The sequence below is a fragment of the Aspergillus oryzae genome, chromosome 1, assembly GCF_000184455.2.
Source record: "Aspergillus oryzae RIB40 DNA, chromosome 1".
NCBI classification, from domain to species: domain Eukaryota; kingdom Fungi; phylum Ascomycota; class Eurotiomycetes; order Eurotiales; family Aspergillaceae; genus Aspergillus; species Aspergillus oryzae.
This window is the reverse complement of record NC_036435.1, coordinates 5,228,589-5,252,968: the sequence shown is the minus strand read 5'-3', so window position 1 is coordinate 5,252,968 and position 24,380 is coordinate 5,228,589. Positions and strand designations below refer to the sequence as shown.

The following is a 24,380-nucleotide window of genomic DNA, read 5'->3' as shown; positions in this document are numbered from 1 at the left end:
TTTCAGAATTGGGTTGTCAAATGTGGATTTCTGTTTCATTGTTTAATGTATTATTAGTCTGGATTTTGTGGCTGTTTGAATGCAGTGACTCTTGGTTACATAATTTGATACGGGGTATGTTCGCTTGTTCAGTCATCGCACGTGTAATGTATGGCATACCTAGGTTATTGGTAACTCATATTACAAAATTGAAGAGAACGAGAGATCGAAGTATTTCCCATGGCTGCAAGAGCTGTATTAATAATTAAGTTACATAGGGTATGTACTGCATCCGATCGAAAACGCTCACTACTTGAAGCGCCTAGACTGATCGAGAAGGTGCAGTTCGACCCTCCCCTTGAACAATGGCTGGGTTATAAAGAGGGATACCATAGGCAGAACAAAACGCTCAGACCAAGGATCCAACTTCTCAGACATTGTTCCAGAGTTAATGAGGGTCAGGGGTTTTCTCCGCACATTGACTAATCAGCACGTCATTGAGAAGGACGTGACAACTCAAAGTAGTGCGTGGAAATCACCAAGGATTCAAGTTGTTGACATGTAACATTATACAGAGACACCAAATGGTCTTCTGTGTGAACAACATGATTATTCCTCTTTTTTACGTTGCTCGGACTTTTCCGAAGACGGATCATTTTCGTCTTCCTCCTCATCGTCAGGCAATGGGACATCCATGACACGCTCCCCGGCTTTTTCCAGGGCTCTTCGGCTCCAGCTTCTTACCCCTTTGTAGACGGCCTGGTTATGATTAGCAGAAGTATATGATACCCTTCGTTGAATACACTTACCCAAAGGAAACTGCAAACGCCAACCAGGATGACAACCCAAGTGATTGACGCTACTCGGCTTCTGCCTGTGGTCCTGCCACTACTGACCAAGCCACTTGGACGAACATGCCACCACTGCCAGGGTGACATGGCGACTATAGCTTTGATGAATGACAGAAAGCCTAACGATGCCAAACCTTTCACAAAGTGTGTAATCCATGAAGCCTGCTTCTCAGTCGGCAAGACGCTAGACACGGTACTGGGATCCCAAAATTCAGAGTAGATGATGGTTTCCATAGGGTTGATGTACAGGTTAATTATTGGGTCAGCAACAAAACCAAGCATAAAAACAGTGAACATCAATATCAACAAAGTCAATCCTAGCTGCGCGGAAGTACTACTGATCCAACGCGCCCATGTGAGACGTTCTAGCCGATATTGAAAGCCACAAGTTGGGCAATGCCAAAAATTTCTCTTGCTATAGCCCGGGTCCGCATGTCGCCATGATTGGAGACAACCCTCGTGGACATATCGTGAAGATCCTTTGCACTTGCAGGGACGTAGAAGTCGGCCGAGCTCCGCATCAGAAGACTCATAGACCACCCGTGCTTTAGGTTGGAGAAAACCAGGGATGTTATCGGAAGGAGGATGGAAGGTAGGCAGAACTGTTTCCAGACAGATGCGACATACACGAGGTGGGTAGTGCTTCTGGGAAGACTCCGGCGGAGGGGCATCCGAATCATCATGTTGGTGAGCATTTTCAAACCTTTGGTCTTCCTCAGGATTGGGAGCCGTGGGAGAATTTGGCCACTGCCAGAGTGGCTCCTGGCTCGGGTTCATTATGGCTTCTGCCTAATTTCTCTCGCGATTATGCGGTCATGTCACAGTGACCAGATCTACCAGCGACCTGGTGAAAATGTACAATCGACTGTCTAGAAGAGTGTCGATTGATGGGTTGGGGCATAGGCATAGAAGAGGGGAAACAATGGGGAGGGCGAGAAGGGTAAAACAAAAAAAAAAAAAAGAAAAGAGCATGACTACCGCGCTTTAAAGGTGAAGTGGAGAGAGAAGCTGATGGAAACGGCGCTAAGTGCTCGCCTAGCGTCACCGCCTTAGGCGCGGCTTGGCATCAGCGCCTGAGGTAACCGACGTTAGGTAAGGTGCTGCTGCGTCAACATCCTGTCGCCTGCTCTGTCCAGAGGGAAGCTTCACTTTGGTCCCACCACGACTTTATTCTATCTTCATACCCCTTCATCTGTCTCCATACTTATTTCCAATCAATCTTCAAAGCTTGCGGAGATACTCAAACGACCTCATGGCGGACCGCTATTCGTTCTCTCTCACCACCTTCTCCCCAAGGTAAGACGAGCTCTAGCTACGTAGAGGACAGCCATCAGCTAACATTGAGTTTTAGTGGAAAGCTGGTCCAAATTGGTAATAAAAACTTTCTCTGATAAATGACGAATATATGCTGAATAACCTCAGAATATGCCCTGAACGCTGTCAACCAGGGCGTAACTGCGCTCGGAATTAAAGGTATGAGATAACGCTCATAGCTTCCGCCCAGCCAATTCGGTTAGTTACTAACTTATCTTGCATTGACTAGCAACAAATGGAATCGTCCTTGCTACTGAAAAGAAATCATCTTCACCGCTCATCGACCCCCCCTCTCTTTCCAAAGTCTCCTTAATCACCCCCGACATTGGCATGGTGTACGCGGGAATGGGTCCAGACTACCGTGTACTGGTCGACAAGGCACGCAAAGTCTCCCATACTGGCTACAAGCGTATCTATAACGAATACCCCCCTACCCGTATATTAGTGCAAGATGTTGCGCGTGTCGTACAAGAAGCCACCCAGTCCGGTGGTGTTCGACCGTACGGTGTCAGTTTGTTGATTGCTGGTTGGGATGAGGGTGTCGAACCTGAGTCAGAGGAAGCGCAGAAGGGCGACAATGAAGACGAGCCTAAAAAGGCAACCGGCAAGACGGGCGGTATCTTGAAGGGTGGCCCGAGCTTGTATCAGGTCGACCCAAGTGGCAGTTATTACCCATGGAAGGCTACGGCTATTGGCAAGCATGCTACAAGTGCGAAGACATTCCTCGAGAAGCGTTACACTGAAGGTCTTGAACTCGAAGATGCTATCCACATTGCCCTTTTGACGTTGAAAGAGACCATTGAGGGTGAGATGAATGGTGACACAATAGAGATTGGTAAGTTTGAGTAAATCAGCGCCCAGATTCGGATCAAGACTGACTTGGTATAGGTATCGTTGGCCCTCCCGCCGACCACCTACTGGGTTTTGAGGGCGTCGAAGGTGCCCAGGGGCCCAGATTCAGGAAATTGACGAAAGAGGAAATTGAGGACTATCTTACCAATCTATGAATGATTCAAGTATGGATATATTGGGTGGTTTCGGGCCTTGTAGCATAATAGACATATGTCGAGACTTGCGAGGTTCCCATACATGTTAGCAAAGATTTTCACAACGATTACTTGCTTAACGTATCGGAGGATATTGAGCTTTATGGCCCTGGACTACACAAGTGACAGCGCGCGTGGGCGTGTCATCAAGTCCAGTAATGCCCATCATTGAAAGAGTCATTATACGGAACGCATGAACTGATTCTTCAACTCTAGTACAGCAGGATTGTAACGTCACAAAGGTCTGTAGAGAGCTTTGGCTCGAACGGGCTGCATAAACTTCAGTAGTCCAGTCTAAGAACTGCTCCCACAACGTCTATTTTCATTGTTGACAAGCGACAGGGCCGGGAGATAAGTATCGGGCTAGTCTCTGACCCAAATAGTTCTCGGATACTCCTGGCTCAGTAGTAATGAGTGTAATAGGCACAAGTAACTCTTCTACGTTTTCTTAGTTCGCCTAGGCATTGCATAAATCTGGAATATCTTGAATTCCCCGTAGTCAAGTAGATATGATAAGAAGTTCCCCAACTGTGGGCAAAGAAGGCCATTCCGGGAAACGATCCACTGCCAACCCCACATTTTTCTTAGTTCGGAGGCCTGGGGTAATCTCTGGGGGAACGATTGAAGATGGGCTCAGAGATTGGTTTGAAAAGCGTGGTATAGATGTAGACATGGGGTCCATTTCTTTTTGCATTTCCAGTGAGATGTAAGTAGCTTGTAGTTTGTTGCGGTTTCCTATCGTTAAGAGAAATGGACAGCTTAACAGTAGTGACATGATAGTATCAGCTCATATCTAAACTCCAGAATCTTTCGGGTATGAAGGTGGTTCTGCCGCTAGGGTCGTAAAAAGGGTCCAGACAAAGTAAGAAAAGACAAAAAAGATTAAAAAAAAAAAAAAAAAAAAAAAAGAGAGAGAGAGAAAGAGAGAGAGAATGGAAGAACCAATCGCTTCCAATTAGACAGATCTAAGCGATATCGAAGCCCCGTCAAAGACTACGGTAAGTGTGTGCCTAATGAAATATAAGAACTCCATAGCATGGACTAGCCATTTTGACATCAAAGACGTCCTGCGCCGGATGCGCGAGCTCTGCTCCATGATAGATCTATGATGAGGTAAGACGCCGAGTGCCTGACCCTTGAGGGTTCAACGGGAAAAGGAATTTTGGATACGACAGGGCCAAAATAGAACATCGAAGAAACGTTTTTGTGACATTCTCGAGTGAAATCAGTATATCTTGACGCGCTATGCCTGTTGTCCAAGGCGAAAGAGCATTGTACATCACATAGACATATCTAGTATGACCGAGAGTCCAATCTGGCACGCTAGGGTACCACTACTATGGTAACCATGTGCAAAGAAATACAGTGATGTCTCGTGATTAGGGGTCCATTGGCGTATCCATCGTGCCATCTGGAATTGCTTGGTAGGCAACATTATCTTACCAGCAACCGTTGTGTTTTGGCCCGCGGGGAAACGCCGAGAATCGTACCAGAAATTGCTAGTCTTGCCTTGGCCAAGAGAACCAAACCCGAATACTACCTTAGCAGGGATCATTAGTTCCTGCGGAATACGAAGCCACTGAATCTTACTCCGGGGTATTGCCTCGAGCTAGTCTAGGCCACACAATGCCTTCACTTGGGAGGAGGGAAAGACTCATCCAGAACTTCCATTACTTCTGTATGGTACGGTTCACCAGTTAACAATCGCTCTATTCCCACATGTACCACTCTTTTGACATTTACGGTCTCCGCTCCTTGCCTCGGATGTAGCTCTGACGTATAACATTTCTTGGCCGAGGGAAAAAGAAGAAATAAGAAATCAGAAAGAAAGGGAAAGAAAAACAAGGGAAAAAAAAGGCTATGGTAGCCTCTCTATATTACCACCAGTCCAGATCGTCTGATCATCATCACCATATAGCACCGCACCATGTCAGATATTGTGAGCCATCTCGATGGCATTTCTGGTGACCTTGCGGGCACTCGATACGGGCTGAAAGCAACCCTTGTCTTTTTCATCTCCATCTCCATCTACAATGTCATTGAGCTGGTAATCCTTGTGCTGTCGACATTCCGTCGCTGGACAGGTCTATATTTCTGGAGTTTGCTACTTTCGGGCTGCTTGGGGGTAGTTCCATACTCTCTCGGCTTTATGTTGAAGTTCTTCACACATTCCAGTTCTTTCTTGTCTGTTACGTTGCTTACTGTCGGCTGGTGGACGATGGTGACGGGCCAATCTTTTGTCCTCTATTCACGGCTACATCTTGTCATCCGTGATGAGTACATACTTCGCCGTGTGCTGTGCATGATTATAGCAAATGTCTTTCTTTTGCATATCCCTACCTCCGTCTTGACATATGGTTCCAACGTACCTGATCGATCACCTTTATTCGTCAAAGGATATAACATCATGGAAAAAATACAGATGACCGGATTTACCCTTCAAGAAGTGATAATCTCAGGGCTTTATATTTGGGAAACGACGAAACTGCTTCGGTTAGGTTCAAGCCGACAAAACCGAAGAATAATGCACCAGTTAGTCGGAATCAATGTTGCCATTCTGGTAATGGACTTAGCCCTTCTTGGGTTGGAGTATGCCAACTTCTACGCTATTCAGATCACGCTCAAAGGAGTCATATATAGCATCAAACTTAAGTTGGAGTTTGCCGTGCTCGGGAAATTGGTCGATATGGTTCATGGGCACAGGCGTCCGGGTGCTTTGGGAAATGACTTACAGTTATATTCCCTACAGCATGAATTTAGTCCGGCTGCACCGGCGTCATCGTCTGGTCTGCTGGATACTATAAACTTCTCGCGCATTGTTCAAGATGGGACAAAACGAGCCCACATATTACAGAACGATAGTTGTCCGGATAAGAAATTTACGATGAAGGTGTCGGATTTGGTTAAACGACGCCCTCCTGAGGGAATTATCTAGATTTATATTATACGTCATTTCAATTTGTTCATACCCATTATGACTTTCGTCTACTACAGCCCGCATGGACTGAAGCACTTGCAGCTACAAGAGTTCAACCGCTCGAGAAGCAGCTGTTTCGTATGCTTGGTCTCAATATCAAAAAGGACATAACACCAATGCAATCTAAGCCTCATCCAGCACCGTCACTCAAACCAGCATCGTCGCCTTCAACCCAGCCGAATTCTTCGTCGGAATCTTCATCCTGGCTATCCGCAATCTCATCGACTTTGCGTTTCCGTTGGCTAGCTGATAGGCTCGTTTCAATTGGCACTTGAGGCAGGATTAGTGGTGGTGGGGTCTTGTCTATCCCACGTAGACCGTCCTATTCATTAATGTGAGTCATCTGCGAGTGCTGTACGAGAAATATTCAAGCCTACCGTCTCAATCTTGAATGGTACGATATTCTCGTCCAATCTCAAAGATAAAGTTTTCCCTGCTCTCTTCATTACCTCCGCGAAATGAACACCCTTGGAATCCCCCTCATCCTCAGGCAGAAAGTCCCGAAAGATGGCAATTCTCACATGGACACTGTTCTCCCATGTTCCGCCCGCGAGAACCGGACACAGAGTTGCCCGCGGCTGGCCTCTGATTCGGGTATGCGTCTGGTTGACTAGAAGTATAGCTAAGCCATGTGTAGCTGCTAGTTTCACGAGTTGGTTGCCAAGGTCGCTTGTGACATTCCATTTGCGGTTCATGAGCCATTGAATCTGCATCTTGTCCGTGATTCCTGACTGAGGTAGACGGGATTTGAACTCAGATGGATTGGGAAAATATGATGGAAACAACCCTGATACAGAGTCGATAACGAGAAGCTTCGCATCTTCTGGGGGGAAGCCCTTGGGTGGGCGGATGAGGAGGGCTAGTAGATGTGGTAATGACCTTGCATGGAAGTAGATCAAATTCTTGATAGGGTCTTCTGGTAGATCAGAAGATGTGGCATCAGGGGACTTCTTTAGCATGCTTGCTAGGCGCACTTTCGGGAGTGGGGATCCCGTATCTAGGAATGTTAGAGCCAATTCTCAGTGGAGTTTGGTTTCGTACCGATCCATATCACTTTGTCCCCATTCCGGAGAGCCGATGTGGCAACGCTCAGACTACAGGTATATTGTTAGATTAAAAGCAACGTGCGATAGGTAGAGATGGGACCCTACGCCAGCGATGTTTTCCCAGCGCCAGGGGGGCCGTACACTTCTGTGACATGTCCACATGGTATTCCATTGGAGTTTATGTCACGGGTACGTCCCAGTACATCCTCCGCGGAAGGCGGACGGATCGCCTCATCTAATTGAGGAATACCCGTTGATATAGCGCCAGAGGGAGACGCGGCAGACGCGTGCAGAGACTGTGACGCAGGAAAAGAGATAACGCGTTCTGCACGTATCATTAACTTATCAATCTTTCCCGAATTGGTTTACAAGAACTTACGAGGCTCCTGAGTGGAAAGACCGAGGTAATCCTGCTGGTTCATGGTGACAGCAAACGCGAACCCGGCGCGTCAGGCCTGTCGGGATCAAATGGTGTTAGTTGCGCGCTTCGGAACACTAGAATACTGTCGACCTCTCATTTTGGTGTCACAGTATGCTCCAGCTTCGCTGTGGTGATCCTGAGTCTAGCAACTGCTGACGGCGGTGGTTGATGACTGCGAGGTTTACTGGGGCATTAATGAGGAATTGCCGATTCAGACTAGCACACACCGGAGTTAATTAAATGTGTTCAAATCTAATCTCCGAAGATCATGATCTTTTTTCCCTCGGCATCTGATGTACGGGCTTTATTCTTGTCCAACATAGTTAACTTTAAAGCTTATCGTAAACTTATATACTTTCTTTATGTGAAAAACGAAAGATATACGAGTTGTCCTTCTACATCGCAGACTCCATGCTTCAATGCTGAATTACATTGAACCCATACTCGGCTTCAACACCGTGCGCCACTATGCTATCATTGCTATGAGCACAATATCATCTCTAGCCATTATCTGGCTCCCTCTCATCCCCATAGCCATATTCCTAATCTCTCATAAATACCGGCAATGCACAAACCCCCGTCCCAAAGGGTGTCGCAAGCTAGGTCTACTAGGCCCCAAAACCAACCTTCACGACGAATACGATCCAAAGTACAGCCAAGGTGTGCCTGAGAAGCACACAGACCCAGAGGACAAGCCCTCATGGCGGATAAAAGCGCTCTTCGCATACCCGATCAAAAGCTGCGCCGGCGTCGAGCTAGACACAGCCGACGTCGTCCCAACAGGCTTCACCTATGACCGCCAATTCTGCTTCGCCGAATACATCACCCCAAAAACCAGCACCAACGGATCCCAACAAGCCCACTGGACAACAAGGACACTCCGCGACGGCTCGCTCTGCAGAATGGCTCTCATCAGACCCGAGATCTGGGTCCCCGACCCCACAGCTGAGGACTACTCCCCGGAGCTCCAGGAAGTGCAATCCCAAGGCGTCCTGGTAATCCACTACCCGCGAGTCACGGCCGGTATCCTCTCACTCCCAGTGAAACTGGGAGTGATGCTAGGCCTCCTCTCGAAGGAACTATCCTTCCGTGTCCCCTTCTCTCCTCCCCCAGAAAATACGAATCCTAAGTCAACGTACCCATTAACCCCCATCAAAATCTGGAAAGACACCCCCCTAGCCCACGACTATGGCTGCCACCTCCCACCCTCACTGCACCGTTTCCTGGACCCTGACCGTACCCGCGGCCCCCTGACCCTCTTCAGGACAAATTCATCTCACCACAGAGAAATCTTCCGGAACGCGCCCCGCAAGGAAGACTTAGGTTTCCAACCAGTAACGGGCTTCGCAGACGCCTACCCCATCCATCTCCTCAATATAGCTAGCGTGCAAGATATAGCCGGTAAATGCAAAATGGACATCCCCGAGCTAAGTATCCGTCGCTTTCGGGCGAATATCATCGTCCAGGGTCCGGGGGCTTATGAAGAGGATCATTGGAAACGGGTGAGGATTTTTGGCCCGAAAACTGAGTCTGGGTCTGAGGGTGTGGAGGTCTACACTGCTTGTCGGACTATTCGGTGTAAGTTGCCGAATGTGGATCCTGATACTGGGATTCGGCATCCTGTAGAGCCGGATCGGGCGTTGAAGAGGTGGAGGAGGATTGATCGGGGGGATTTGACTAATGCTGCGTTGGGGATGCAGGTTGTTCCGGCTGTTAGAGGTATGTCTTTTTTTTTGTTTTTCCTTTGGGTTTTGTTGTGAGTTTGAGGCTGATTTTTGTAGAGTTTAGGGTTTGTGTTGGGGATGGCATTGAGGTGCTGGAGACTGGGGAGCATTGTTATATTAAGATGTTGAAGCCTGGGGAGAAGGTGGAGGGGGTTTAGGTTTGTGTTTCTCTTGTACTTCTCTTGTCTAAATGTGTATGTCAGACTGGGTGGTTCTGGTTGGGGGTGGGTTGTCTATACACTCTTTTGTTCTGTGCTATTAACTGGATGATATCATTTACTATGTATGTATATATTTACGATTGAAAACTAGTTTGGAAGTGGGATGGAAGTAGAATTGTATGTGATTTAAGTGACTATGTGTGAATTCAATAGGGTATCCTTTCAGACCCTCTCAAGGGTCGTTATATACTAGCAGAAAAACAAAACCATTATTATACAATAGCCGGACCAGCCTCGGCAGTCTTGAAGTGCGAGGACTCCGAAGTGCCCTTCGTCTCTTCACTCTCACTCCGGACCTCACTACCCCTGGCATCCACGATGGCCGCCTCTTCCTCTGGGTCTTCCGGGATAAGAAGGTTGAGGATCAGCCCCAACACTGCGGTAACTGCGAAACCGTTGGTCATAACGAGCGTCACAGCATCCAGTAGCCCCTGCAGGGCGTGGTTATCACCGCTGTAAGTAAAGAAATAGTCGAACCAGTCCGGCACCAACGTGGCAGCCATACCAATGGCGAAAGAAGCCGTGAGGATGAAACGGTTGCGACGCGTGAACGGGATGGAGGAAATAATACGGATACCGGAGACAGCGACGGACGAGAAGAGGAATGTGGTCATACCGCCGAGGACAGAGCTAGGGATTGCGACAAGCGCGGCAGCGAACTTGGCGAAGATGCCCATGATCACGAGGAAGAAGCAGCAGCAGTATCCGGCCTTGCGGTTTGCGCATTTGGTCAGAGCGATGACACCGTTGTTTTGGGCGAACACGGACATGGGCGTGATGGTACATAGGCCGGCGAGGAGACAGGTGAGACCGTTGCCGAGGACACCGCCTCTAATGCGCGAATCGAAGTCGGGCCCCTGCACTTCTACTTGGGAAACGTCGCATGTGGCTGTGATGTCGCCGATTGATTCCATCATGATCACGATGTAGACGGCTAGTAAGGGGAGGATGAGCGGTGCGTATATCGTTAGAGGGAATGTCCGGACCCAGATGAAGGAAACTACTGGGGCTGCATCAATGGTTGAGCGGTCGAAGTAGCCACATGCTCCCGCCACAATGCATCCAACTAGCAGACCAACGACGACGGCGCAAGATTTCATGATAGGGGAGCCAAATCTTTCGCACAGAATAATGGTCACGAAGACCAGGAATCCGAGACCGATAAACTCCGCACTACCCCAAGGAAGAGCGTGCGGTGCATCTGCGCTGGGGCATAGGGCACGGGCGGAGGGGTCGCTGCCACAGCTGCCTGAGCCTCCTGCCCAATCTTTCATACCGGTCTCAAGGAGGGATGCTCCGATCAGGAGGACAGTTGGTCCAGTAACCAGGGGTGGGAAGACGCGTTTCAAAACCTTGCTGCTTATGAATGAAAGGCCGATCTGGAGTAAAGAGCATAGACAGGAGGTACCGAGGAGAGCTCCATAGCCCGCCGGACAAGGTAGACGGTTGCCCTGGGCATCAACGGGACAGTATCCGGACGAATACATCTGAGTGAAAGTTCCCGACGCTACAGTAATAATCGAGAACGAGGTACCCACAACTGAGATCAGACCCGTGCCGATCGAGTAAGGCGTTTTATAGATACGAAAGCGGAGCATCTGAAGGGCGGACAGTAACCCGGATACGATCAGGGAGGTCGACACGAGGTATTGGTAGTCATCCTCTCCAAGGTTGGCTCCGGAAGAACCACCCAGGAGAATTGGGGGCGAGATAACTGAACAACTTAGTATTACACCTCCCGTTATAATAGGACGATATGCCAACCTCCAGCCAACATTGCTAGGGAATGTTGTAAGCCCAAAATAAGAGCCAGCACGACCGGTACTCGATCATCCAGTCCGAAAAACGGTGCCGTTCGCCTCGTTTGCTGCATAAAAGGGATGTTGGGTGTGAAAAGGTATGCATAATCGTAGTCTCCTATTAAGCCATCCCTGTGGACGAATCGATTAGATTCATGTTGAAGTTACATAGGGTATCTGACAGTAACAATGTACCTCGTGGTGAAGGTTTTGACAATCCGACGGGCTTTATCGGCCCAAGTTCGCTTGGGACGAAGGTCAGGACCAATCTGATCTGGTCCATCCATGTTGGAGGTCTTTAGAAATGCTTCGCGGTTGAAAAATTTATCTTCTCTCTCAAAGGGAAACACGTTAATGGTCGCGCTGGAGGCAAGTATCCGCAAATAGATAGGGTTCGCTTCCGTATGGAGAGAAGGTTTCGTGAACCAGGGTATGATTGATGATTGAAACTTGATATCCCGAATGAAGATCGCGGGGAAACACGAGTTTTATGTTTCCCAGAGCTCTCGAGGGACCTGATAGTGAGATGTAGAGAAGAGCATCTCTAGGGAAGCGCGATCAGATTTTCCAAATTTCCGGGGGCGAAAGCGATACGGATTATCGATAAGTGACGACGAGTGCGTCAATCAATCGAATAATTTAATAAATAAAGTTGGTTATCTATCAAGGATAACTCTAATTCGGGGGGGTTAGTCCCTTGGCGCCCTTCGCTTACAAGGGAGAACTCGGAAGAGACCTCGTGGTGGACGCGAGTCATTCCGGCAAAGAGAGTTCCAATGTGGAATACTCGTTGCCACAAAGTAGATCCTGTTCAACGATTAGTATATGGGTTGGCAACTAAATTATCAGCAAAGTTCTATAGTAAATGAAACAATGATTACATTGAATAACATTGTCCTAAACAGCCAACAATTACAGAGTACATCCATCTCTTGATCAGTTAGCCCCGTACTGAACACTGTCTTACGCATCAATCAGCTTCAGCCACTATGCCACCAGCTTTCTCTTCCCTACCAATCCCCTTTCCCCCTTTTTACAAACAAAAACATTAAAAGTTAGAGCAACAAAAACCGAATGAGTAACCGCCGCATAAGCCCGTTGACTATGATTGGCTCTAACTAATACAAATCCGCCAGAACACCAATCCGTGACAGTGCAGTCAGTTTCTCGAAACACTATCCCAAGAATTTGGCCCGTGCGTATCCTTGGCTTCCCCAGTGGAGCCGAGATAAGGACAACCTCTTGAACCATTCTGAGAACGCGAAGCCCAGCCTGCTTATCAGTGACCATAACGGGCACCGCCGAATTCCTCTAAAATCCGGGGGAGCTGATAGCAGACAGCCGAGCTGGTCACGATCGATATGTCGACCTGGAATTGACATCATCCCTTTGTTACAAGGGCTTGGGGCTTGGGGCTTGGGTTGACTGATGTACACTGACTGATGTTCTCACTGAGAAAGGGCGCGGATGACTACGCAGGGGGCACCTTGCCAGATTAGGCGATTACGGGCCATTTTTGGACGGTTACATCGGTTTTGGATCAAGTGGGGAAATTAGCCGTCTTTCTTGAGGAGAGAAATGCTGCTAAATAGTAGTTATCGAGTGTGTGACTGTGAGGTTTGACTAAGGGATATCCATACTACATAGTCTAGAATAACGGTGGTTAGTGCTGGCACCCGTCCCCATATTATTGTGGAGTATATACTATACTCCAGAGTACATTCGTAGGTGGCCATCAAGTGTACCTTAATTGAAGGAACGCAGTGTGCCGCTGCAGGAACCTCGACGTCTAGTATGAGACACTAACGTATGGATACATTGGGAATATCAGTGACTGTTATCTCCCAGATATACCATCTGCGATCTTGGTAACGATCTGATATGTCACCATAGAAACTACCTTAAGTGTCGGGTAGACAAAGTCTCATCCAAAGGAATGGATAGCCACAGTAGAATAGTGCAAGCCCTACAAGGCGATCCATAGCCGTGCGGTTCTGCGGGGGCTAGACGGCTCTGGAATATTCAATGAGTGAATATAGTGAAGATGCAAAACGTGTTAATAAAAACATGCACTATACATAGCAAACAATGACCGGAACATTTTAGATTTATCCTTGACCACAGAACATCTGCATTTAGTATTGGCGACACAACTCGTCTTCAACAACTTTCAGGCATCCTGACTGCCGGACAGTTGTCCGGAAGTTAGTTTACGAAGGCGTGGTGCATAGAAAGATCGCGGGACAAAGGAATCAAAGTTTTCGTTGAAGCAACAGGTCCGTCGCCACCACGAAGTGGCAAGAACACCTCCATAGGGCTGCACCGTATATTCGGGTTATGTATATACTCTAACTGGATAACATGCTGGGGTCTCCGCGTCCCCAGTTAAGTTGTTTCAATTGTAATTACTGTCGTCTTACTACCCTAAATTACTGTGAGGGTGAATTCCTTCCGGTGGCTGCTGTGACTGTGACAACTTAAGCGTTCAGATATTGTAATCGCAGTTCGGGAAGGCTTCTAGTATGCGGAGAATGCAGCCGTTGATGCGAGGTGAGATTCAAAGTTTAGCTGTCGTTCTTTGGACGGAACCAATCAGACACGTCCTAGACCTTACCGCCTGCAAAAATGTGAAAATTGTTGGGGATTCAACAGATGGCGAATAGGTAGCGATTGGCCCAAAACAGCCGGACTAACCCGAAACAGCAGAGCCTGGCCGACGTTCGCCATCGAATCACAGGCGGCCCAACAAGCTTACTGGTAGGACAATTGGATAGTCGGCCTCGTCCCTGGTGTCCTTACATAGACATCAGCAATGCTGGAGGTTCGACTTGTTGAACACTGAATGCATTCGTGGACCTCGGAATCTTATGATCAATTGATTTACCTGTGAGGTGTGAATGATAAAAGAAGCCTGTCAGACCACTCTTTTCCTGGTTCTTCCATCTTTCCGGTTGATCGCTCAGCATAGCATCATTATTGCCGGCCTAACCTCGCATTTCCTGTCTTCCCCAACCGCCATCCACCGGTGGAACCCCTTGGGGTGTGCAAGTAAAGAGCTCCCGAATTTTTTTACTCATTCGCCTTCTCTTCTTTCGCCTCTTACCGGAGCTTCCCCACCCTTTTTTATTTCCATCACTTTTTCTTCCTCGGTTCTCTTGCCTCCGTTTAAATAGTCTTCCTCTTCTCTCCACCTCACCACCGTAACTCTTTCACCTATCAAGAGGGTATCCGTCACCGTCGACAGTCTCCTCGTCTTGGTTCGGGCATATCCGAGGTCTTCGAGAAGACGAAAAACACCGACATCATGTCTGCAAAGACGGCAGACGCTACCCAGCCTCGTGCTGGCGACATCAAGAAGGTTCACATTGCCGACACTGCCATCACACGGAGCAACTGGCATAAGCATGTCAACTGGCTGAACGTGTTCCTTATTATCGGCATTCCTATGTATGGATGTGTCCAGGCTCTCTGGGTGCCTCTGCAGCTCAAGACTGCTATCTGGGCCGTCATCTACTACTTCTTCACCGGACTGGGTATCACCGCAGGTAGGTTTTGCCCCAATCCACAGGGATAGCCATTCAGGATACAGCGAGCTAACAAGTGCTCGACACAGGATACCATCGTCTGTGGGCTCACTGCTCCTATTCCGCTCGCCTTCCCCTCCGTATCTGGCTCGCTGCTGTTGGCGGTGGTGCCGTGGAAGGTTCTATCCGCTGGTGGGCTCGTGACCACCGTGCTCACCACCGTTATACCGATACCGAGAAGGATCCCTACTCAGTCCGCAAGGGTCTGCTCTACTCCCACCTTGGCTGGATGGTGATGAAGCAGAACCCCAAGCGTATTGGCCGTACTGATATCTCCGATCTTAACGAAGACCCCGTCGTTGTGTGGCAACACCGGAACTACCTCAAGGTCGTCTTCACCATGGGTCTGTTTGTGCCTATGCTCGTGGCCGGTCTGGGCTGGGGTGACTGGTGGGGCGGTTTCGTCTATGCTGGTATCCTCCGTATCTTCTTCGTCCAGCAGGCAACTTTCTGCGTCAACTCCTTGGCTCACTGGCTTGGTGACCAGCCATTTGATGACCGCAACTCTCCTCGTGACCACGTCATTACTGCCCTCGTCACCCTCGGTGAAGGATACCACAACTTCCACCACGAATTCCCCTCCGACTACCGTAATGCTATCGAATGGCACCAGTATGATCCCACCAAGTGGAGCATCTGGATCTGGAAGCAGCTTGGCCTCGCCTATGATCTCAAGCAATTCCGTGCCAACGAGATCGAGAAGGGCCGTGTTCAGCAGCTCCAGAAGAAGATCGACCAGAAGCGTGCCAAGTTAGACTGGGGTGTCCCTCTCGACCAGCTTCCCGTTATGGAGTGGGACGACTACGTCGAGCAGGCCAAGAATGGCCGTGGTCTTATTGCCATTGCCGGTGTTGTCCACGATGTGACTGACTTCATCAAGGACCACCCCGGTGGCAAGGCTATGATCAACTCTGGTATCGGCAAGGATGCCACCGCTATGTTCAACGGAGGTGTCTACTATCACTCCAACGCTGCGCACAACCTGCTGTCGACCATGCGGGTTGGAGTCATCCGCGGTGGCTGTGAAGTCGAGATCTGGAAGCGCTCCCAGAAAGAGAGCACCGATTACGTCCGTGACAGCAGCGGTCAGCGGGTCATCCGCGCTGGTGAACAGGTTACGAAGATTCCGGAACCTATCCCCACTGCTGATGCAGCATGAAGTCGCTATTTATTCACTTTCCTGTGATGTATGATTGTCTTGATATTGCATTCTTTTTCTCCACGGGTCATGTCTTTATTTAGCACCTTGGGCGTTCATTATACGACAATTAATTGTTTGGGGTTCGGAGTTGGGTTTCGGTTTAGCAGCAAGATGACGGGAGACTTGATTGAGTCGAGTTTTATTCGCATCCTTTATAAAAGCGACAGGGTCAGAACATACTTATTTGTTCAATGAAAATAGATGACGATATCCACCTGACAGATTGTGCACATACCGTAGATCTCAGTAGACCGGCCTTCTATTGTATCAATCACCTTGGACAACGAACCACTTTTCTTAAGTCGAAGTTCGATTTTGCGGTGGGTGGGAAAGTCACCTGGCATCGCACCAGCTCCACAGTTTACTAGCTTGCCGTTAGCGCGGGTCCAACTCCAGTGACCAAGTAAATACAACCATAGACTGCAGGTCACCATCATCTCTGCATCACCACTGCAAAGCCACGTATCTTCTGCTTGAACAAATTATTCTTACCCCACCTCTCCAATTTCTACCCCCACCATTCCCGCCCTTCGCTCCTTTTTTCTACACGCCCTCGTCCTGCTTGTGGGCGTTCTTCTCATCACCGTGGCTCCTCCGCTCCGCCTCTCGTCCCCCACTTTCAGACTCTCCTCAGTATTGGGCCAACTCCGTGGCTCACGACTGACCACATCTACAGTATCCCCTACGGCACTGACGAACCTCCGTAAATCCCTCACCACCGCGAGCATGGCTCCAGAACACTACCGCCGCCCACCTCAGGCCCCGCCGGTCTTCACAGCAACCGCTCAGTCGATCGTTGACGATGCCAAACGCCTCATTGAGGCATCCCGCAAGGTCCAGGATGAGGTTGTCGCCAATGTGAAGCCTGAGACGGCCACATTCGATTCAGTGCTCAAGCCGCTGGCCCATGACGAGAACACCATGGCGCTGGAAGCCCACATCCTCAGCTTCTACCAGGCAGTCTCGACCGAACAGCAGTTGCGCGATGCTTCGTCCAAGGCCGAGGCAGAGCTGGACGAATTCTTCATCGAAACAGTCATGCGTGAGGATGTCTTCAAGCTTGTGGATGCCGTGCTGAACAAGAACGAAACCCTTGACCCCGAGTCGCGTCGCCTCTTAGAGAAGGAGCACAAGAGTTACATTCGCAATGGGTTGGGTCTCCCCGCTGGCCCGAAGCGGGACCGCTTCAAGGAGATCAAGAAGCGTCTGAGTCAGATCAGCATTGAGTTCCAGAAGAACTTGAATGAAGAGAACGAGGGTCTCTGGTTTACCCCCGAAGAACTGGACGGTGTGCCGGAGGATGTCCTGTCTGGTTTGAAGAAGGGTGAGGGAGAGAACGCGGGCAAGCTCTGGCTGACCTTCAAGTATCCGGATCTTTTCCCAACTATGAAATATGCCAAGAACCCCGAAACTCGCAAGAAGGTGATGATCCAGAACGAGAACAAGTGCAACCAGAACGTACCTCTCTTCCGGGAGGCCATTGTCCTGCGCGACGAGGCTGCTCGGCTTTTGGGATACCCTAACCATGCAGCATTCCGCATTGAGGATAAGATGGCCAAGACACCAGAGACGGTTGACACCTTCTTGGGAGATCTGCGAAGTCGCCTGACAGCTGGTGGCCAGAAGGAGATCAAGAGTCTGTTGGAGTTGAAGAAGAACGATATTGAAGCTCGTGGCGAGACCTTTGACGGCAAATACTATCTGTGGGACCACCGGTTCTACGATCGTTTGATGCTGGAGAAGAACTACTCGCTGGACCAGCAGCAGATCGCTGAATACTTCCCTCTCCAAACTACCATTGAGGGCATGTTGAAGATCTTCGAGGAGTTGTTCGGATTGGTGTTCGTAGAGATCATCGGTGATGATCGGGCTAAGGTAGCTCCCTCCGGTAAGGGAAGTGACATTGTCTGGCATGAGGATGTGCAGATTTTCAGCGTCTGGAACGATGAGGGCGAGGGTAGCGGATTTGTCGGCTATCTCTATCTGGACCTTTTCCCTCGGAGCGGCAAATACGGCCACGCGGCCAACTTCAACCTCCAGCCCGGTTTCATCGACAAGGACGGCAAGCGCCGGTACCCCGCCACCGCGCTTGTGTGCAACTTCACTAAGCCGACACCGAAGAAACCCAGTCTGCTTAAGCACGACGAGGTGGTGACATTGTTCCATGAGCTGGGCCATGGTATTCATGACCTCGTGGCCAAGACCATTTACTCTCGGTTCCACGGAACTAACACCGTGCGTGACTTCGTCGAGGCCCCCAGTCAGATGCTGGAGAACTGGTGCTGGACCCCATCGCAGCTCAAGTCGCTCAGCAAGCACTACTCGACGCTGTCACCCGAATATTTCGCCGCGTGGAAGGAACAGGCCGGCGACAAGCCCGAGCCGGCCGAGCAGATCCCCGACGAGGTGATTGCGAACCTGATCCGGACGAAGCATGTCAACGACGCACTGTTCAACCTGCGCCAGCTGCACTTCGGTATCTTCGACATGACCGTGCACGAGCCCAAGAGCCACGAAGACATTGAGAAGCTGCCGATCTCGGCCACCTACAACCAGCTGCGCAAGCAGATTACCCAGATGGACGGACCGGAGATCTTGGGCCTGGGCGACGAATGGGGACACGGCGAGGCGACCTTTGGACACTTGATCGGTGGTTATGATGCCGGTTACTACGGATACCTGAGGTACGCTTGCTCTATTCTTTCTCGTGGTATTAACCTTCTTGCTAATAATGTAACAGCTCCCAAGTTTACTCCACCGATATGTTCTACACCGTCTTCAAGGCTGACCCAATGAACCCGACCGCCGGCCGACGCTACCGTCACCAGGTTCTGGAGAAGGGAGGCAGCCAGGATGAGATGACGAGCTTGACGGAATTCTTGGGCCGCGAGCCCAAGACTGATGCATTCTACAAGGATATGGGCTTGGCCTAGGATTAATATTTATACCTACCGATATATAAATGATTCAGTGAATATAATCAAGTTCGAATGAAGAAGAAATGATCTGGAGACGCTTGGAGAATCAAGTAGATCTCTGAATAGATAGATAGTACGGAGTAAGTACAAATTGTAGCTGTGTCGCGCCGATCAATCTTATCGATAAGGCCCACCAAAAGCTCTTCTTCAGCTTCCACCGACACCTTCATCGCAACACTACAATCACCTTTAACGAACACGACAACCAATTCACTCGCTCAATCAAAACGAACCCACATCAATCAAACCGAAACAAGCTCCAGCCAGAAATATCAACACCACAACCACCAAAAAGAACCCAAAAATGTCCACCCCGGACCCCCAATTACAACCTGAAGACCAATCCCTCCAACAAGAACAACCAACAATACAAAACCGACTCCCAGTCCACACCCACCACTGCCGCTTCTGCAACCACCTCCTCCTCGCAACAACCCGCGACATCCCCTCCCTCCCACGCCGCAAACACCCCGCCAAAGACAAAGCCATCATCTGCCCCCTCCCAACATCAAATACCTCCGAGGACACCGACTCCTCTAACCTACAGGAACACTACACCATCCTCCTTTCGACAACGATACCGGATCGCAAGGCGACGCTCGTGCGGCGCGAGGACGGCTTCGAGAAGAGATTGTTTCTGCGGTGTGGACGGTGTCGGGTTGTGGTGGGGTATTTCTTGGACCGGGTGCTTTTTCCGATGACTTCTGTTGCTGCTTCTGCTTCCGGGGGTGATGGGGAGGGCGAGGAGGACGAGAGGAAGGAGAAGGTCGTTTATTTGCTCCCGGGGGCGTTGATGGAGACGGGGGTCATGGGGGATGAGGGGAGGTTGAAGGGGGTTGATGATGAGTGGAGGGAGTGGAGGGTGGAGGTTTAGTGTGTATCGATACTTCTTGTATATTGGTTAATAAATGGATGTGTATACTTTATTTGTGGGTGTTGCTTTGGTGGATTTGTGGTGCATGGAGTGTGGTTAGTATTGATTACATTGTGGACATTGTCATGCGTGAGGTTTCTCGTAGATGTAGCACTGAGAATGCTGGTTGTCCTTTGTATAGACTAACTGGGTTATACGTGCATCATCTTTAGGGCCTTTTACATAGTCAATGTAGTAATGCTGGTATATAGTTCCAATAACCCTAATTGTTCTATAACTTTGTGGAAATCATCCACTACTTTGCCCTCTGTCACATCATCAAGACTACCATCTCTACAACCAATACTCTAGTAGCAAATGATTTACTGTCCTCAATGTCACCTCCCCAGTCTAGTCTATTATCTTAGGTACACCAGAGAACTATGCTCAACACCTGGATTATCACGCAGAACAACACCCAATACAATTCTAAAACTTGGCCCAATAAACTAACAGGTCTATACAACACAACCTCGTAGAAGATGACCAAGACCAACAACTCCTTTACCTGGATTGCGTATACCAGAAGGATAACCTAAGCCTCTATAATCTCTCCAAGTCGAAAGCACTGCACATAGACCCCTACAGAAAATGATCAGAATATTAAACCAAGAACTAATACTAGATAGATACAGCCCAGCACTGCCACATTTTAGATGCAAGGATGTCGATCCCTGCACTGCACTTTTAGATCCCTGGAGAGGATAGTGAAGGACCAGGAAATTGATAGACAAATTATAATTGGCCAGACTTAGCACAGCCATGCACTGCATTTTTACGCCCTAAGAGAGGTTGACCAGGGCTTGACATTTATGCTGATAGGTGTAGATTAGTATTGCTATGTGGGATCTATCTTAGCACAGCCATGCACTGCATTTTTACGCCCTAAGAGAGGTTGACCAGGGCTTGACATTTATGCTGATAGGTGTAGATTAGTATTGCTATGTGGGATCTATCTTAGCACAGTCTAGCACTGCATTTTTAGAGCCCTGGAGAGGGTGACGAGGATTTCCTGTTCATGCAGATTGTATGGAGGTCAGTACTACCACACTTGGCATACTGTGAAGGCTGGATGGGATCATTATGATTACACTACACTGTCACGGTGCGATCCTAGATTGCTGTTCTGCCAGCCCCGACTATCTATCATATAGTCTCTAACTATATAACTATCTATCTAATCCTAATTCTATTATAGCTTTTTAAGCTACAATTTATTTATCTATTTATATATAGTCTAATCTGTAGTCTGTCTGTGTATTAGCTCTGATTAGCCTGTCTGTCTGATGCACCCTCACATACACTGCACTTTTAGGCTCTGGGAGAGAATAGTCATCCTACGGACATCCTAATAAGTCATTTCCGAAAAGTGCTAAGGAGGCACAGCTACACTGCAATTTTAGTCTCTAGGAGATAATAGTTAGAGATTCCTATACGCATTACTAGAGATGATTTAGTTCTATTACACTCTTAGACCCATTGTGGTTGACACAAGAATTAGCACTACCTGTATGTCCAGCATATCTTAGGTTTCCAGCGTTTCAAGCTGTACGGCAATTCTGCCCTGGGAGAGAATACTTAGGATTCACCATCTACTTTGATGGATGTAATTGGGTGTTGTACAGCCATGTACTGCATTTTTAGAGCCCTTGAGAGGACAGCCAGATTTCCATCGGCTTCTTAGAGAGACGGGAGCAATATTCACCTAGGTAGACTCATCGAGATGACGCTGAGAAGTGCGGTGCCAAGTCTTTACTGCACTTTTAGGCCCTAGAGGAGATTGACCAGGCTTCTATACCCACACTGACAGATACACGAGTATTGCCAAGTCTGTGGTCCTATTAAGGTAGCTTTACTAATTTGTACTCCATTTTTATGCTCTGAGAGAGGCTTAGAGTTTGGTTTACATTCATCATTCGATGTCCTAGAGATCACTCTTAGGCCTCCCGTTCGTACACTTTATTGGAATAATCTTCTTAGGCTTCTGTAGTTAATGAGTCTTGTTTGTGTTGTTGTAGTCTTGGTTTGCAGGGGTTCTGTGACTAGGGTTCACTCTATGCCAGTTTATAGATTTTGTCTCGATATACAGTGTGGTGTTGCTCCTATCGGTGTTCATTACCCTTTCCCCTTTTTCTTCTTCTTTAAAAATATATATCTCTGCTTTTCACATAAACTGTCAAAGAGCCGAGAGGATGGTATCCTATACTTCAAAACGATTTGCATTATCTTATCTTTCCTTTCGGGTTATTTCTACGAAGACTATATGTAAACACAGGTATATATACTCCGTAGTGGAGTACGGAGTTATCATCCGTAGAATTTAACCGAGATAGTTTACTCCGTATAGCTACCCCACTTAAAATTAAGGGAACAACATGTCTACCACTCGAGTGTTATATCTCGTTTCTTATCCAGAATGGGATACTCCGTACATAAGGTCGCGAGACTGACATGGCATGAGAGACTTCCCTGTCGGTTCGGTAGCTTTGCGTGGTATGCCACTTGTACTGTGTATGTACTTCTAGATCCCTTTAGAGAGCATTCTATGTCGTTTGGGGTAGTGGTGACGTTTAGCAGGGGAGTCTATCTCTTACTTGGCTGGTCTGAGACCTGATCTCGCTATTATAGTTGAGTTCGTTCTACTAAATTAGTTGGTTATACATGGTCGCAGAAAAACTAGGCCAACAAGGGAGTGGCCGTCTGGTGCACCCTCATCGACTCTACGTCATATCAAGTATCACTAAGTCAAAAGCGTATATGGACTGGTGAATTTGTGCAAATATCTATGCTATCATTGCTATTGCTATCCATATCATATGAACCCGATATACAATACAAACGAACTGAAACTTAGCCCAACTCCGCCCCTCGAGCGATTCTCATAATATCATAGAACATAGGGTATCGTGTATCAATCATCAGTTGGCCAGAATGGTGCGAACGAGGTCTAGATATCCACGCATTAGTTCGGTCCCGAAGACTGTGCCTGCGAATTCCGTAACTTACCAGTGTAGTTAATCTCACCCGAGCTGGTATCAACCGCCTTGAGCAGCTCATCGACCTCCTCGTCCGACATCTTCTCGCCCAAGTTCGTCAGAACTGTTCCCGTTAGCATCTCCGTCGTCTTGTACCACGTCCTGTCATCATAATACATACTGTATCGAAGCTGACCGACTCCGATAAACCCGGTCATATCCTTATCGAACACCTGGAATCCGCGGCAGTATTCCTCGGCCTCACCAGGATCGCGGAAGCCGTTTGGACGGTTGAGAACCTTCACGAAAGATTCGAAGTCGACTATGCACATGTGAACCGTTAGATTATGATTTTCCTTATGAACTAAGTTCGCGACAAGAGAAGGATATAGACATACAGTCTCCGCCAAGGCCGTTCTCCAGTTCGGCGATCTCAGCGAGGGTGGGATTCTGGCCGCATGCGCGCAGGAGGTCACCGAGGGACTCCAGGGAGACCTTGCCGGAGCCGCGCTTATCGAAGAGGGAGAACGCTTCTTTGTAGTTGGTGGAGGCCTGATCGTCGTGATTATTGTGTGAGCCGGTCATTTTGAACACCAAATGCGAGATTCAACCAAGGAAAAAGATTCCAAGCACAGGGTGACAGATGAGGGAGATTAAAAATGCAGGTGTACTGGGGAGAATGAGGAGGGGAAGATTGTTGATGGAATGGGTCGGAAAAGGGCGAACCAGGGAATGCGCATGAGGTTGAGGGGCGGCAAGTCAATCCAATCGATTCATTGGGACCGAGAGAGACCTCGCCCCGGATCCAGGAGGAAGTAAACAACCACTTTCTGCAAGCTCTTGGGCATCCCCCTTCACCTCGCTGGCCATGTTTCTCTTGCCACTATTCCAAGGGATTGCAGAGCAACAATCAGACGGGGCCACGTACCATCTTTTCGATTTGTTGTTATGGAGCGATTGCGAGGAAGATTCCGGAAATGGTATAGAGTTGTGTGGATTGCTGCGAGGGGGAATGAAGGTAGGGATGGTTGCAATGGAGAATTGACGGTTGACCAGCACGTCACAGAGAGGTTAACCAAGGAACAGGCAGGACTGGAATGTTGATAAGAGAGTGAAAAGGCGGGAGAAAAGGAGTAAGTGGAGGGTCCGTTGTTGTGGTAACCGTTACCTTATTGGGAACCTGGGCCCTTCCCCATTTCGGACGTCATTCCAGATCGAGTCGAAGACAAGATCAATATCATGTGATCACTTCAAGCTTACGAACTAGTCTATTCCAATCTCAAGTGCTACTCTCCAATAATCATACATAGCATGCAGAAGACAACGCTTATCCCATTGGTATCACCGCATA

At 48.6% G+C, this 24,380-nt stretch overlaps 9 protein-coding genes across 9 annotated transcripts; 5 read left to right on the top strand and 4 right to left on the bottom strand.

The window, feature by feature from the left end:
• Nucleotides 1-588: 588 nt before the first annotated feature.
• Nucleotides 589-1,607, bottom strand: AO090005000450 (uncharacterized protein; the record flags this gene model as incomplete). The annotated part of the gene is made up of 2 exons (XM_001817464.1): nucleotides 589-738; nucleotides 789-1,607. 2 exons carry the CDS (start codon nucleotides 1,605-1,607, stop codon nucleotides 589-591), a joined length of 969 nt encoding a protein of 322 aa, XP_001817516.1.
• Nucleotides 1,608-2,082: 475 nt separating this feature from the next.
• On the top strand, nucleotides 2,083-3,151 carry pre8 (proteasome core particle subunit alpha 2; the record flags this gene model as incomplete). Its single annotated transcript, XM_001817465.3, has 5 exons — nucleotides 2,083-2,126; nucleotides 2,182-2,201; nucleotides 2,253-2,303; nucleotides 2,374-2,979; nucleotides 3,033-3,151. 5 exons carry the CDS (start codon nucleotides 2,083-2,085, stop codon nucleotides 3,149-3,151), a joined length of 840 nt encoding a protein of 279 aa, XP_001817517.1.
• A 3,146-nt stretch (nucleotides 3,152-6,297) lies between these two features.
• On the bottom strand, nucleotides 6,298-7,635 carry AO090005000453 (uncharacterized protein; the record flags this gene model as incomplete). The annotated part of the gene is made up of 5 exons (XM_001817466.3): nucleotides 6,298-6,489; nucleotides 6,545-7,164; nucleotides 7,209-7,261; nucleotides 7,319-7,538; nucleotides 7,593-7,635. 5 exons carry the CDS (start codon nucleotides 7,633-7,635, stop codon nucleotides 6,298-6,300), a joined length of 1,128 nt encoding a protein of 375 aa, XP_001817518.1.
• A 267-nt stretch (nucleotides 7,636-7,902) lies between these two features.
• On the top strand, nucleotides 7,903-9,516 carry AO090005000454 (MOSC domain protein; the record flags this gene model as incomplete). Its single annotated transcript, XM_023234095.1, has 3 exons — nucleotides 7,903-7,975; nucleotides 8,013-9,353; nucleotides 9,416-9,516. 3 exons carry the CDS (start codon nucleotides 7,903-7,905, stop codon nucleotides 9,514-9,516), a joined length of 1,515 nt encoding a protein of 504 aa, XP_023088966.1.
• Nucleotides 9,517-9,791: 275 nt separating this feature from the next.
• On the bottom strand, nucleotides 9,792-11,665 carry AO090005000455 (nucleobase:cation symporter-2 family protein; the record flags this gene model as incomplete). The annotated part of the gene is made up of 3 exons (XM_001817468.3): nucleotides 9,792-11,293; nucleotides 11,344-11,510; nucleotides 11,574-11,665. 3 exons carry the CDS (start codon nucleotides 11,663-11,665, stop codon nucleotides 9,792-9,794), a joined length of 1,761 nt encoding a protein of 586 aa, XP_001817520.1.
• A 3,017-nt stretch (nucleotides 11,666-14,682) lies between these two features.
• AO090005000456 (stearoyl-CoA 9-desaturase sdeA) lies at nucleotides 14,683-16,121 on the top strand (the record flags this gene model as incomplete). Its single annotated transcript, XM_001817469.3, has 2 exons — nucleotides 14,683-14,923; nucleotides 14,992-16,121. The coding sequence occupies 2 exons, from the start codon at nucleotides 14,683-14,685 to the stop codon at nucleotides 16,119-16,121; spliced, it is 1,371 nt and encodes a 456-aa protein (XP_001817521.1).
• A 768-nt stretch (nucleotides 16,122-16,889) lies between these two features.
• On the top strand, nucleotides 16,890-19,096 carry AO090005000457 (M3 family metallopeptidase; the record flags this gene model as incomplete). Its single annotated transcript, XM_001817470.3, has 2 exons — nucleotides 16,890-18,847; nucleotides 18,904-19,096. The coding sequence occupies 2 exons, from the start codon at nucleotides 16,890-16,892 to the stop codon at nucleotides 19,094-19,096; spliced, it is 2,151 nt and encodes a 716-aa protein (XP_001817522.1).
• Nucleotides 19,097-19,445: 349 nt separating this feature from the next.
• Nucleotides 19,446-20,015, top strand: AO090005000458 (uncharacterized protein; the record flags this gene model as incomplete). Its single annotated transcript, XM_001817471.3, has 1 exon — nucleotides 19,446-20,015. The coding sequence occupies one exon, from the start codon at nucleotides 19,446-19,448 to the stop codon at nucleotides 20,013-20,015; it is 570 nt and encodes a 189-aa protein (XP_001817523.1).
• A 2,957-nt stretch (nucleotides 20,016-22,972) lies between these two features.
• Nucleotides 22,973-23,614, bottom strand: AO090005000459 (putative cytokinesis EF-hand protein Cdc4; the record flags this gene model as incomplete). The annotated part of the gene is made up of 4 exons (XM_001817472.3): nucleotides 22,973-23,001; nucleotides 23,061-23,153; nucleotides 23,211-23,351; nucleotides 23,428-23,614. 4 exons carry the CDS (start codon nucleotides 23,612-23,614, stop codon nucleotides 22,973-22,975), a joined length of 450 nt encoding a protein of 149 aa, XP_001817524.1.
• Between the last annotated feature and the right edge of the window lie 766 nt (nucleotides 23,615-24,380).